The following is a 14,247-nucleotide window of genomic DNA, read 5'->3' on the forward strand; positions in this document are numbered from 1 at the left end:
CGGCCTTTTTGTCGAAAGTGAGCCTGGGCTGCCTTGTGTCAGGTTTCCGCATCTCGGCTGTCGTTTCTACCTTTCCAGTAAGACCTGCCACGAGCTATCCACTTGTCCACACGGGATACTTCTGCAAAGCGTATATCCCAGCCACCGGACACCGACTCCAGAGAAGCAAAGCACAGCCCGAAGGCCGCCACACGCCACTATCTCCTCAGGATATCAGTAGGGCATGAACTCACATCACCGTCGCCGCCACGTAGCATCAAACAACCGCTGTCTGCCGACCACTGACCCGTCAAGCCGCCCCAGGCCATGTGCAGCGTAGTCTATGCCAAGCGGGGGGCCGGCTCTGCCACACCACTGGACCCACTGAAGCGTCGCACTGTAATATATGGCCCCCGCAATCAGAGTCCGCACCATCGCCGAGTCACTTCCCGATCCAGTCCAACAGGAGAGCAGCCACCAGACAGCAACAGCAAGTCTCCACTCTGCCACAGCCCCTTCAGCGGCTCCTTGTGCGTCTCGCGTTGGCCTGCGTGCTGACCCTACCGCACAACAAACGGCAGAGAAGTAATTGCTCCAATAGTGTGTGCCATCTCCTTGGTTCCTGCCAGTCCTTCACTGCGGTGACCCCAGCTCACTCCGCCAATACAGCGGCCTACGGGCACCGCGCACTGCCTTCCTCACCGCGTGTGCTCCAGTGGCGATAAGCGTCAGTCATATGCGGCCCGGCTAAATGTTTACGGCCTGGCAGGGATCCTTTTTGGGTTCCGTGTGCAACCGCCACTCTTAGGTGCAAAAACGGGGGCGGGGCTATACGTTGGCTGCCTCCAATGGTCCCTGCTCACCTCTGCAGCACGCCCCATCTCGGCCCCCGTTCTCCACACTACTACCTCGGGGACTCTATATTCTCCACTCCTCCAGGCTTCCGGACAGGTTGCTTCACCGCCACCCTTTCGCTTCAGTCAGGTGGCGGCCGGCATCTGCTGACCTTGCGTTCGGAGGCTCTCCGGAGCCGCTGGTACATGTCCGCGTCACCCAACCGCCACACGGGGACGCGGAGGCACTCGAAGTCCCGGCTTCTACGAGATCAGGCGCGCGCAGGCCTCCTTTGCGTCGCCGTCTCTGCTGGCCCCAACTGCTTCCGCAAACCTTCTCCGGGGATGGTGCCGCACCCACCAGACAAAATGGGACAACAGTTGGCACCCACCTAGGGCAGCTATGACGGATCAATGCATGATTTATTCAACTTGACCGGTGAAGCTGCTTTAGTGCGCGGCCATTTCACTCTCTCCCTTCATGGGAGATGTAATGTGTTAAAAATGTCAGTTCTTCCGAAATTTCTTTATATGTTTAAAACTATTCCCTTAGAATTTCCCTCTACATGTTTTTATTAAACTAGAGAGGATGTGCTCTAGGTTTCTGTGGGGGTATCGAAGACCAAGAAGGGCATATCAGAAAATGATTTTACCCAGACATCGCGGGGGTTGGGGTATCTCTTATTTCAAGCTGTTTTATTGGGCCGCTATGATGCAATATATGGGTCCCCTTGTAGTCGGGGCTAAAGCCGAGATCCCCCAGTTTCATAGACCATCAATTTATGAATTTGGGCTGGGAGATGAGACCAACCGTTGCTTAGTTAGGGTAGTAGAGCCCAGTTATTATAAAAAAACAAAGTTTAAGATTCTAAGGGCTGCATTTTTTGTCTGGAAACAAATTAAATGCAAAATTCATGTTTTAAATCTAAATGCCTATACTCTGTTTTCTTCTTCAGGATTGCTCCCTAAATTTTCCGGGATTATGTATCATTTAGATGGGGTTAAAAAGAATTGTCATGTTTAGGGGATTTATTCGACAAAGGCCAGTTTTTGTCATTTATAGATCTGCAGGAGAAGTATGGTTTAGGCAGACAGGATTTTTTTAAATGCCTCCAAATTCAGAGTTTTGTGACTCAGATAGGGCCAGATATTGGACAACAGTTTGAAAAAATCCCCGTAATCGAAAAAATTAGGTAAAAAAACCCAATAGGTCAGATTTATCAACAACTACTAGAAATATACCCTGATAATCTTGGCTCGTGGAACACGAAATGGGGGGAGGAAACTGGGAGTGAAAGATATAAATATAGAAAAATGTCTTGATCTTGCAAATCTGGTATTAATGACTGGAAGATTACGAAGGCAGCACTATATGGCCCTTTTCGATCTTTATTATACTCCTGGAAAAATAGCAAAATGGGGGGCAACGACGGGGGATAAGTGTAATAGGTGTGGACTATTGGCCGCTGACTCGATTCATATGTTTTTTTCTTGTCCTATATTGGGTCCGTTTTTTCAAGAGATAGAAAAGTTCTTAGACATATTATGTGGAGCCCCGATTATTACTATTACAGGAGAATTAGTAGTGACCGGTGTAGGGTCTGATAGGGAGGCTAATCTGAGATCAAGACCTATAACTGCATTTGTATTTATTGTTATGGCGGTGGTACGTGCCTGTGTTACCAATGAGTGGATCAGTCCTGACCCACCTACTTTTATTATTGGCGGTCAAGGTTATTAGCTATATATAATCTAGAGCTATCTATCTATAAGACTAAAGGGAGAAGAAAGAGAGCTTTGGGATGCAAAATTTGGTCGCCAATATCAGATTGGATTCAACGAAATTGGAATAGATATGTGATGAAGTAAAATGTATTGTTTTTTGTTTACTATTGTCCAGTTTGCGAAACCCAGCCATTTTCCTGTACTTAGGGGCCAGGTGGCCCTGACGACTGTTTTTTTTCTAATTTGTTTCTACTGTAAATTTGGATGTTAAGAACATCTGAAATGTACCATAATCATGCTATTCTTTATTGTGTACTAAATGGCGGACTTTAAGGGTGTAAAAATCAATTAAAATATTTTTTTTAAAAGAAAATCCCACCTCGTTTTACAAGGGCAACAACCAATCGCTCTTATTAAGAGGTTATTTCAGAGGAGGTTTTAGAGGAAACAATGGTAAGGGAAGAGGCAGAGGCAACTCCACACGCACTTCCCCCGCAAACAACAAGCGGTAACTTCCTTCCACTACCCCCCCCCGCCCTCATCATTCCACTTCTGTCGGGGGACGTCTCTCCCAATTACCCCTATCTGTAACACAATCACCTCAGGCAAATGGGTTTTTACAAATTATCCAACATGGTTACTGCCTGGAACTTACAGGCACTCCTCCACACATTCCTCCAAGATCACGCACAATGTCACAGGAATATCTTACACTTCTAAAGCGAGAAGTTCTCTTTCTGTTAGAGAAAAGGGCTATAGAACCAGTTCCATTAAATTATCAAGGGGCCGGGGTATACTCCCTGTACTTCTTGATTCCCAAGACGGGCGGTCGCTCAGGCCTATAGTAGACCTCAGAGAACTAAATCTCTACATTTAGTCGGACCACTTTCACATGGCCACACTCAAGCAAGTGCTCCCGCTCCTTCAACAAGGCGACCTTCTGTCCACTCTGGACTTAAAGGACGCCTATATCCATATCCCAATACATCCTGCTCACTGCTGGTACCTCAAGTTCGCAGTAGCAGGACAGCACTATCATTTCAAAGTGCTCCCATTCGGAGTAATTACAGCACCCAGAGTTTTCACCAACTGCCTGGTAGTAGTCGCAGCTCATCTTCGAAGACAACACATTCACATCTTCCCATATTTGGACGACTAGCTCATAAAAGCCAGCTCGCAAGAAAGCTGTCTACGCCACACTCACAAAACTGCAGTTGCTTCACAATCTTGGATGCACAATAAACCTGTCCAAGTCCCATCTACAGCCATCCAACACACAGGCGTACCTGGGAGCCACAATAAATACACAGAAGGCGTTGGCCTACCCCAATCCGGCCAGAATCTGCAACATGCAGACTACTCGGTCAGTTTCGGCCTCAACACTCTTTGCCAGCTCAAGTGTTCATGCAGTTACTAGGGATGATGACATCTTGCATCCTAATAGTCTCTTACGCAAGACTACACATGCGTCACCTTCAGTAGTGCTTAGCACGTCAGTGGAACCAGGCTCAGAGTCTGTTATCAGATCTAGTGTTGGTGGATGGCCGCACCCATCGATCTCTGCAGTGGTGTGATGCACAAAACCTTTCAAAAGGGCGGCCCTTCATCGACCCTGTTCCACAGATAGTGCTAACAGCAGACACATCGCTCACTGGTTGGGGAGCTCATGTCCAGACGCATACAATTCAGGGCATGTGGACCCTGCTGCAAAAGCAGTTTCACATAAATCATCTAGAGCTGCTAGCGATTTTTCTAGTGCTCAAAGCGTTTCAAGTTCATCTAGTAGGCAAAACTGTCCTGATCTGTACAGACAACATGACAACAATGTACTACATACAAAAACAGGGCGGGACACACACTCTAGCTATCACAACTAGCACAGAGCATCTGACACACACTCCAGCTATCACAACTAGCACAGAGCATCTGGAGGTGGGCCATATGTCACAAAATGTATTGCCTTGCAGAACACCTTCCAGGAGCAAACAATCAGATTGCAGATCTGCTCAGTCGTCAAAGACAACCGATCCACGAATGGGAACTCCACCCTCAAGTTCTCCTCCTATTCTTCCAAATGTAGGGTTTTCCGGACATAGATCTGTTCGCCACAAACCTAAACGCAAAATGTCCAAACTTCGCATCCAGACATCCACACTCATTGTCCAAGGGCAATGCATTATGGATGAAATGGCGAGGGATATTTGCCTATGCTTTCCACCTCTCCCATTCATTCCATTAGTGGTTTGTAAGCTCAGACAGGCATCCCTGACACTGATCCTAGTTGCTCCCACATGGCCCCGACAACCCTGGTTCACAACCCTGTTGGAGCTCTCAGTAGTTTCTCGTCAAAAACTACACCTTACTTCCAATCTTCTCACTCAAAGCAAGATCCCAGTCATCTCAACCTTGCGATCTGGCACCTGAAATCTTAGAGTTTGGCTACCTTAATCTTCACCCAGACTGCATAAAGATTATCGAAGGGGCTAGGCGTCCTACCATAAGAGCGTGCTATGCAGCAAAGTGGAAGGGATTTGTAATATACTGCAATAACAATCAAATCAATCCGCTAGACACTTCAGTTCAAAACATTATTTGCTTTTTACTACACCTGCAGCATTCCAACTTAGCGTACTCTTCCATATGCTTACATCCTGGTGCAATAGCTGCATACCTACAGAACAGACAACATCTGTCTCTCTTTAGAGTGCCTGTTATAAAAGCCTTTATGGAGGGACTTAAAAGAAGCATTCCTCCAAGACTTCTACCTGCTCCAGTGTGGAATCTCAACACTGTTCTTACCAGACTAACGGGTCCACACTTTGAGCCAGTGCATAGATGTGAACTGTAATTTCTCACTTGGACAGTAGCTTTCCTCATAGCTATCACATCTCTGAGAAGAGTGGGTGAGCTTCAGGCACTAACCATAGAAGAACCATTTTTACAAGTACACCAAAACAAAGTAGTTATTCGCACTAACCCTAAATTCCTACCAAAGGTCATTTCTGCCTCTCATATCAACCAATCTGTTGAGTTCCCTGTGTTCTTTCCTCAACCAGATTATGTGGCAGAACGTGCTTTGCACACTTCAGATGTGAAACGAGCACTCCTTTAATATGTAGAAAGTACTAAACATTTCCGCATCCCAAAACAACTATTTGTCGCTTTTGCTCCACCACATTAATTCAATCCTCTATGAAAATCGGGCCTTGCACGGTGGATAGTCCAGTGCATTCAGACATGCTGTGCAAAAGCAAAACAAACACTAACAATTCCCCCTAAGCGCACTCCACACGCTAACTAGGGGCTTATATGGCATTCTAAGGGAATAGACCCATAGATGATATCTGCAAAGCTGCAACATGGTCTACACCTCACACATTCAGCAAAACACTATTGTGTAGATGTGTTAGCAAGACAGCAAGCTAGTGTGGGCCAAGCAGTTTTACCTACACTATTTCAGATGACTGTAACAGCTACAGGTTAACCACCTCTTCGGAAGATAACTGCAGTATAGTCTATGCAAAGCATGTGATCTACAGCTCACATGCCTCGAGCGGAAAATGCTAATTACCCAGTATGCATCTGTTCTTGGCATGTAGAGCTGTAGATTCCCATACGCCCACCCGCATACCTATACCTGTTGCAGTAATATCTTACTTAGATACATACATACATGGACATCTCTTACTACTCTTACTAACTTCATTATCACCCTCTGCAGCAAGTATTCTAACAATGGAGCTGATGCCAATGCGCACTATCACCGAAAGGAGGAGTCGCCTACCTTGTGACTGGAAAAGACTTCTTTGAACAGAAACAAAGTGCAAACATCCGGCACCCAACACTAGATGGCGGGCTATGCAAAGCATGTGAACCTACAGCTCTACATGCCAAGAACAGATGCAATTTACTTTCAAAAATTGGTTGGGATCTCCTTTTTGAGTCATATGTTCATTATTGGTCAATGTTGTGCAATAAACGTCTTACACTACTTTTTGTTTGGATTAAGGCTGCTCACCCACACTGCCATTAATAGAGCACTTTGGGTTTTACATTGAGACCTGTACACATTTGGGGAACCCCTGGACTCTGTGCACGGTATAACAACCTATTGGCATATCATATACAAAGCCAGCTTCCTACACACCCTCCTTGTTGAAAGAGGGCAGTTAGTGGAAATGATAAATCTAGATGTGAAGTGGTAGTCATATAGTGAGGCAGTGTATGCTTATATTCAACACCATAGTGAGTCAGGAGACTACCTTGGTAGATGCCCAAGTTATAACTTTTAATTTATTAGATAAGTTTCCAAAACCAACCACAAAATGACAGAATAGAGCACAGTATGTGACTCTAGAGCAGCTTCATGGCTTAAACCTATTGCTACTGATGGGTAACCAGTTTCATATTGCCTTTTTTCCCTTTTTGTACAGCTATCCTTCATCCTTTCAAATCATTAAAATTGACCAAAAGTATGTTATTTTATATTGCACTTTACCTTGAATTATGGTGTGTTTGAGGACACTCGTCTCTGTAGTTATAGTTATTTTCCCTTGAATAAATTACACTTTTGAATTGCAGGTGTCAATCCTGACCACATCCTATTGATTTCCTTTAGGCAAAAGCAGTGCTAGGTATTTCCACTTAACACAAATCTCTGCTAAAATTACCCAGAGCAAGTTTGCATTTGCAGTTGGACAGTAATACCGGTCATTGACACTGGGTTATAAATGGGTTACGTCCACCCTCTCCGTTTTGTATTGTTTTATTCTTTGATTGTCAGCTGTTTACTTGATTCATCAGTTAACAGTACATGTTAATACACAAACAATTATTCAAATGTGAACTCTTTGTAACATATATTGTAAATTAGTATCCAGTAATTAAATCGGGTATTTGCGTTGGTGGTGGCATCCAGAAAATGCCTAAATTTGTTTTAAAAAAACAACAAAAAAGCATTTTTCCTTGCTCATCCTTTTTACATATAGTTTCTTTTTTCTGTAAGCCTTTCGTTGCTTCACTAACCTTTATTTAAACATTGAGGTAAACTCTTTCAAGTGGAATGCATTTATCAAATGTGCCACAAGAATAGCTATAAGCCACCAAACTCTTACCTGTAACGCCTATCCCTAAATGTCTGTAATGGCCCAATATAATTGATCTTTCGTCCAGTATAAGATGGATACCTATTGATTGTAAATGAATTACAATACCTTATGGCAATACTCCTTATTTGTTTGGCAATCCCAAATCATATGCACCCAGGTCCCCTATTTCACTACTTTTTGGGCAACTATTACTAATATTAACATTCCATTTGTACATTTGGTTGGGGGTGTAATATAACAACCATTGTGCATATATCTGCATGTATTTAAAATGTGGTCCTGTCAGGGCACTAATGTCAACTTGATATATTTCTTCCCAGTTACTACTGTACAAGTTAATGCTGGTTTCTTTCTGCCAACCTCCCTCCTCAATAGAGCACAATAAAGAAATGTGAGCTGTATTGTATAAGGCTTTATTTGGCACCAATCTAATGCTCTGCCTTTGTTCCTAACCTTCATATTCATGTATTTACAGTTGTGAAAAAGAAGGAAAAGAAAAGCAAAAGTGGTGAAAAGAAAGAGAGTCACATGGGAAAGAATCTCTTGGACTCGGGGCAGAAATCTGAGCCACCAGGAGATCCTGTGCCTAAGAAAAGTGAGCCACCTCCCAAAAAAGTAATTGAAGAGAAGATGGATGAGGCAAGCACTCCAGTGCCCCCTGTAGAGTCCAAACAGGTTTCATCCCCTCAGACCAGGAAGACTGGGAAACCAAGCCCTCCCCCACCAGCTGCCCCTCTCAACACGCCTCATTCCATTCCTGGGCCACCAAAGAAAGAGGCGCCGAGGACCGCGCCCAGCGAGCCCAAAAAGAAACCAACTCTTCCCCATCCAGAGCCAGGTAATTAAAGCATTCATAGGTAATAGTTGTTTTTTTTCTACAACTGGTACACTCCATACTCCTTACCGAGCTAATGTGCACCTGTGTCCTGGACTGTGGTTTGAAAGAGGAGTGTTCCTTATTTTGTTTATACCGGGAGCTGGCCTTTCAAAATCACCCTGTTTGTGCTTCTGCTCCAGAACTACTTCTTTTATAAATTTACAACCTATGTTAAATCCTATATATAGCAATTGTGGGCTGCAGATACACATGATATGCACACTCATGCCATCTACTGCTGTGCCTGAAGTTTTATGGTCGGCGAAATGCATCGCATCTCCTCCTTGAGGTATTGCGCATGTTCAACTACTCCTGTGTTAGATTATTTGTTTCCGTCATCGGGCTCGGATGGACTGAGTCGGAGCTCTACATTTTCGATACCCGTGCAGCCTACGGGCGAAAAGGAAGATCCACACAATCAAAGATCCACAATGTAGCACAACACACGCTCCGATACACATTGTAGCTGAGTACAGATCTACCGCATGTACCAGACTTCCACATCATCAACATCCACACCCGTCGAGAATGTCTACGGGTAATGGAGGCGAAAAAAGAAAACTTATTTTGATGGTGCCCTCGGTGCAGGGCAAAATACGCCTATTTGGACATTCACATGGTCTGTGTGAGAGGCTGGCTTAGTATATGGTGCTCACCTATGTAAGTGCAGCACCCTGCACTACTCCAGACAACTCTAATGGTGATTTTAGTGGTTTTAGACAACTTTAGAAACCTCTCTAAGTAGTAGCTGTGGAGAGCAGCCTTCAGGCTTAGTCCAGAAAGAGTGTAAAGCAGCTTATTTTACCATTACTTAATCTTATGGTATAGGTTAAGTGAACAAGAATCACAGTGTAGTAATAAATATAGGTGTTTTATTACAAACACTCACTAACACATTGTAGTATCTCCTACCCGAGATGCAACCACAATACACACAATACTTAGGAAAAAGAACACGTAAGTAGCACAAATACACATTGGTCTTGAGAGGGAGACCAAACCATATACTAAAATAGTGGGATGCAAACCACGACTCAAGTCAAGAATGGATCCAGAAGACGTAGAAGAGCCAGGTACCCAAGGAACCGCCTTAGGTGAGTATCTAGGAACCCCACGGAGGTCGTGTGCAGAGTGGGAACACAATTGTATGCTCAATGCAAGTCAATGGGGAAGTCGTGGTTGCAGTTTTAAAGAAGGACCCTTCCCAGTGGACCCTGAAGAAACCCAGTGGAAGATGCAAGGTTGGAGAGTCACCCCACCCATGGATACCCCAGAAACCAGGATACCTACACCAGGGAAGTCGGGTACATAGGTGTTATGTGATGTTGGAAACCGCCGTAGACCACAACGGAGGACTTCAGGAAAGATGCCGCTGGAGAAGAAGACAAAGGAGTCCGGTGAAACCCAAAGGTAGATTCAGGATGAGAGGTACCTGCAAGCAGAAGAGACCGAGTTAATGCCACTCAGGAGTGACCAGAAGGCACGGAAGACGAATACCCACTGATGTCGATGATGCAGGAGAGTTTGATGGTGCCCTTGAAGTTGCAGTGCTGCGGACCAGGCGACGCTGTGGAAGACCAGGAGCCGTTAACTAGCTGTCCCATGCTGAATGTTGAGAGCTAATGGGTTAGTGTGAGAAAGTGCCATCTTTCTTGCATGGTATGCCCCCACTTTTTGCTGAATTGCTGAATGTACTTTGACTGAGTGTGCCCTGGACTCCTGCCAATCCGGTTCCCAGGGCCTATGTTCCTTCCCTAAAACCCAAAACCCAAATTGGCAAACCCTGGCCACATGTCAGCCCCTGGTAAATGGTACCCTAGGTACCCAGGGCCTTGTGACCAGGGAAGGCCTCTTAAGGGCTGAAGCACTCCTTGTGCCACCCTTAGAGGCCCTGTACCCTTACACACACACTGCCCTTGCAGGCTGGGTGTCTGGGTACAATACAAAACAGAGAGTCGACATGGCACACATCCCTGTGTGCCATGCCCACCACCTACACTGCCCTGGCATACCTCAGCCACTCTCTAGCTGGGTGCCCTATGCCAGTGGTGTGGGCACAGGAGCAGGAGCCCTGTGCCCCTACAGCACCCAGGTCCATTCCTGGGCACTGTAAGTGCAGTGATGCCATTTAAGAGTACATGGTGTTGAGAGCTCGTCAAACATGAACTCCACAGCGCCATAATGGCAACAATGAAGACTGAGAAGTTTGGTATCAAACTTCTCAGCACATTAAACCCACACTGATTCCAGTGTGGGATTTAATGTACCAAGCACCCCAGAGGGCATCTTAGAGATGCCCCCTAAAACCTAACCTACAATCCACGTCTCTTCTGAGGCAGCCTAGGCTGCCACACATCAGACATGTTGCTGGACCACCGGGTAGGAGAGCCCCTGCTCTCCTTCGTCTGCATCAATGCACATCCTGGGCGAGGTGCTAAGTCTCCTCCCCCAGGATGGGCAGGGGGAAGCTTCAAAGGCATTCCGCCTCTGTGAGCTTCCCCAGGCCACTGCAACCCCACTCTGGCGTGAAGCTTGGCCGGAAACCCCAAATAAGGACAGGGGATGTGCCAGCCTGCCAACCCCACCCCTCAGGTGGGGGAGACGAGGTGAAGCACATCTCCGGGCTCTCGCCATCTTGAAGATGGGAAGCCCTGCCCAATCAGGGCTAGGCTACTGCCCCCCTCCGACAGGAGAGAGGCAGGATAGGGGGTGTACCCACCTCAGGACAGGGACCCATCGGTCCCTGCCCTTCACCTACCTGTAACACCCCTAAATCTAGTATTTAGGGGCACCCTGAACCTTCCTTCCCCAGATTCCAGATTCCGAAATCCGAAGAAGAGCTAGAAGAAAGAAGACCTACACTGCAGCTGCTAAGAAGAGGAAGACACCAACTGCTTTGGCCCCAGCCCTACCGGCCTGTTGACCCTCGAACCTGCTCCTTCTCCAACTCGGCATCTCTTTTGGCCAGCAACCTCTCAAACCCCGTAGGACCTGGCTACCTTTTGACTCTCAACCCCTGGGACTTCCATGAGTAAAGGCTCTACTCAAAATCTACTTCTAATCCCTGGCAGCAGGCTGGAACCGCGAACCCTCCACACTCTGCACCCGCCAAGCCTGGCCTGTGCCGGAGTGAACAAAGGCCACGAGGACGACCCCACGGCGACTGTGACCCCGAGTCCGGCACCCAAGGACCTCCCTCGACACTCCTGAAGAAGCCTGCAGCCTCCGAACCAGGGCCCCCCCCAACTGCGATCAACAGAGGGTAAGATTTCCCGACACCACAAGGCACCCCTGCTCCCGGCGCCCCTCGGCCCCCTGTGCCCAATCCCGGGGTACCTACCTATCCTCCAACTACCCAATTTACCTCTCGAAGTGGTGGTGGCACCTGAAGAATCTTCGTCCCCGAGCTTGCAGTATTTTTCTAGACCGGAGATTTCCCATTGCAATCAATTGAGCGCCTGAAGGCTCAAAAGCACCCTGCACCCAACCGCCCGAGTTGGCCTGGCAGTGCAACCTCTACACCTATCTACTTCTCCACTTGCCCTGAGTAAGTGACCTGGAGCCCAGCTCCCACAGCCGCGTGGCCTGCTAGTCAGCCGCCACCAACCAAGGCCCCCCTACCTCTCATAGGATAACATTGGGCCGCCCTTGTGCCGCTGAGGGTGAACCAACTGTACCTACCTGACCCTGGGAGACCCCTGAGTCTATGCCCAGAACCTTAACTCTGCCAGTCGAGTACTTGCCTTTAAACCGATAACTCAGTTTTCTCCATAGGGTAACATTGACTGACTGGCTTTTCCTGAAATTTCTTGCAAGTGTGGACTTTTCAAAACTTAAAATATTCACCCAAAATCAGCCGAGTAATGAAAACGAAAATACTCACCTGCTCTTAGGTGAGCTCCCAGTGCTGGATCTTGGTGCCCAGCACTGACTCTGAAAAATACTTACAACTGTACTTACCAGTAACCCAATTTTCTCCCATAGGAAATCATTGACTGTTTTTCTGTGTAATTTCTTCTAAATGTCAATTTCTGCAAACTTTAAATTTTCTTTAAAAATCATATAATTTCTGAAAACGTAATTATTTACCTGTTTTGGATAAAGGTCCCAGTACTGAGTCTAGGCACCCAGTACTGGATTACAAAAGTAACGAGAACATACTATACCTGCAACTTGAATTTTCTGCCATAGGGAATCATTAACTGTTTTCTATTAAATATTTTCTAAGTGTCAACTTTTAAAATAGCAAAATATTGTCTAAAAATCATCACAGTAATTAAGTCGACTTTTATCACTTGATTCCAATTACTGACCCAGGGCTTAATCTAGGATCCAGTCCTAGAATTCCAAAAGTAATCCTAAAAGTAATCTGTTGCAAATAATTTGAAACTTCCATTGAACTCAATGCATTATTATGTTTAAAATTGTGTTGCCTATTGCAACCACTTGTAACTTTCTACAAAAGTCAATTGCATATTGCAAAGGTATTTATATAAAGCATCTCATTCTGAGAAAGTATATTTTAATACCTATTGTTGGTTCTAAAATAAAACAAGCATATATTTTTTATATATAAACCGTGGGCCTAGAGTTCAGTTATTGAGTGTGTGAGACCATTTGCTGGCTGAGTGTGTGCAACAAATGCTTTACACTGTCCTCTGCTACTGCCTTACTGCTCGACCAAGCTACCACTTTAGAGAGTAAGGTTATATCTAACTTTAGCTTCTGCCAAACCTCTGGGGACTGTGGACTCTGTACACCCTGTACCTATTTGGGAACAGTATATACAGAGCCACTTTCTCACAGTTAGTGTCCGGCAGCAAACACCGTAGTCAACAAAAAAGGTGCAGTGTTGGGACCAGCAAGGTCCAAGTGACTCACCACGAGCAGGTGAGTCAGAGCAGACCCAAGCAAGCAGGGGGGTCCACTGGAGCCAAAGAAGACCCTCGAGAGGACTCATGGCCGAGAGGCACAGGAGTCGCACGAGGACCTTGAGCAGCTCACCAAATGATGAAGGCCCACGATGCAAAGGATGCGATGCAGGCGAAGATCCTGGCTGCAGGAGATTCTTGAGGTGGGAGCTTCTTTGAGCCTGAAGATCTCTGGAGGAGAGAGTCAGCAAGCCTTGGAAATGGTGAGGCGACACAGTCCACAGGGGTTCTGTTCCAGCTGTTCCAACAAGGGATACTTCCCTGAAACTCGGTGAGAAGATGGTTCTGCACCTCACTCGAGGCCTGCACTACCACCTGTGTAGCTGAGCCTTTTCGGAGTCCGTGGGAGCTCAGGATCAGCTGGCTGGTCAGCTGCGTTGAGGTGCCTGCAGATTCAGGGGGGTGACTCCTTCACTCCAAGAGAAATTCCTTCTGGTGTCTTCGATGTCCACAAGCCCTGTGAAGAACATGTATGGAGCACTGGCACAGACGTTGCAGAAGACTTGCAGAAGAGGTCGGCACCTAGTACATAAAATGGAGATGGCAGCTGAGGCAGATTCTCACAGAGATTTTGCACAGTGAGGTTTAGATCAACGCTGAGATACCAATTCAAGGAGTGGTCTTCATCAGTAGCCCCCACTGTCATATCTGCGGAGTCCAGGGAGGAAGAATAGTCGTAGCTGCAGGTCGAGGAACCCAGGCAGAGAACTCTGGTACCTGAATCTAGATTGAAAACTAAGATGACTTCAAGGGCCTCAAGTACAATTGACCCACCTCGAATGGAAAAAAAATAT

At 46.4% G+C, this 14,247-nt stretch overlaps 1 protein-coding gene across 1 annotated transcript in view; it reads left to right on the forward strand.

Moving 5' to 3' along the window:
• Positions 1–14,247, forward strand: part of KMT2A (lysine methyltransferase 2A) — a 1,466,550-nt gene that overhangs the window by 219,552 nt on the left and 1,232,751 nt on the right. Inside the window, exon 7 of the mRNA XM_085645838.1 lies at positions 8,121–8,483. Within this exon, the coding sequence (XP_085501964.1) occupies positions 8,121–8,483 (363 nt within the window). The remainder of the gene's footprint in view (positions 1–8,120; positions 8,484–14,247) is intronic.

Source organism: Triturus cristatus, chromosome 3_1 (assembly GCF_964204655.1).
Source record: "Triturus cristatus chromosome 3_1, aTriCri1.1, whole genome shotgun sequence".
Lineage (NCBI taxonomy): Eukaryota > Metazoa > Chordata > Amphibia > Caudata > Salamandridae > Triturus > Triturus cristatus.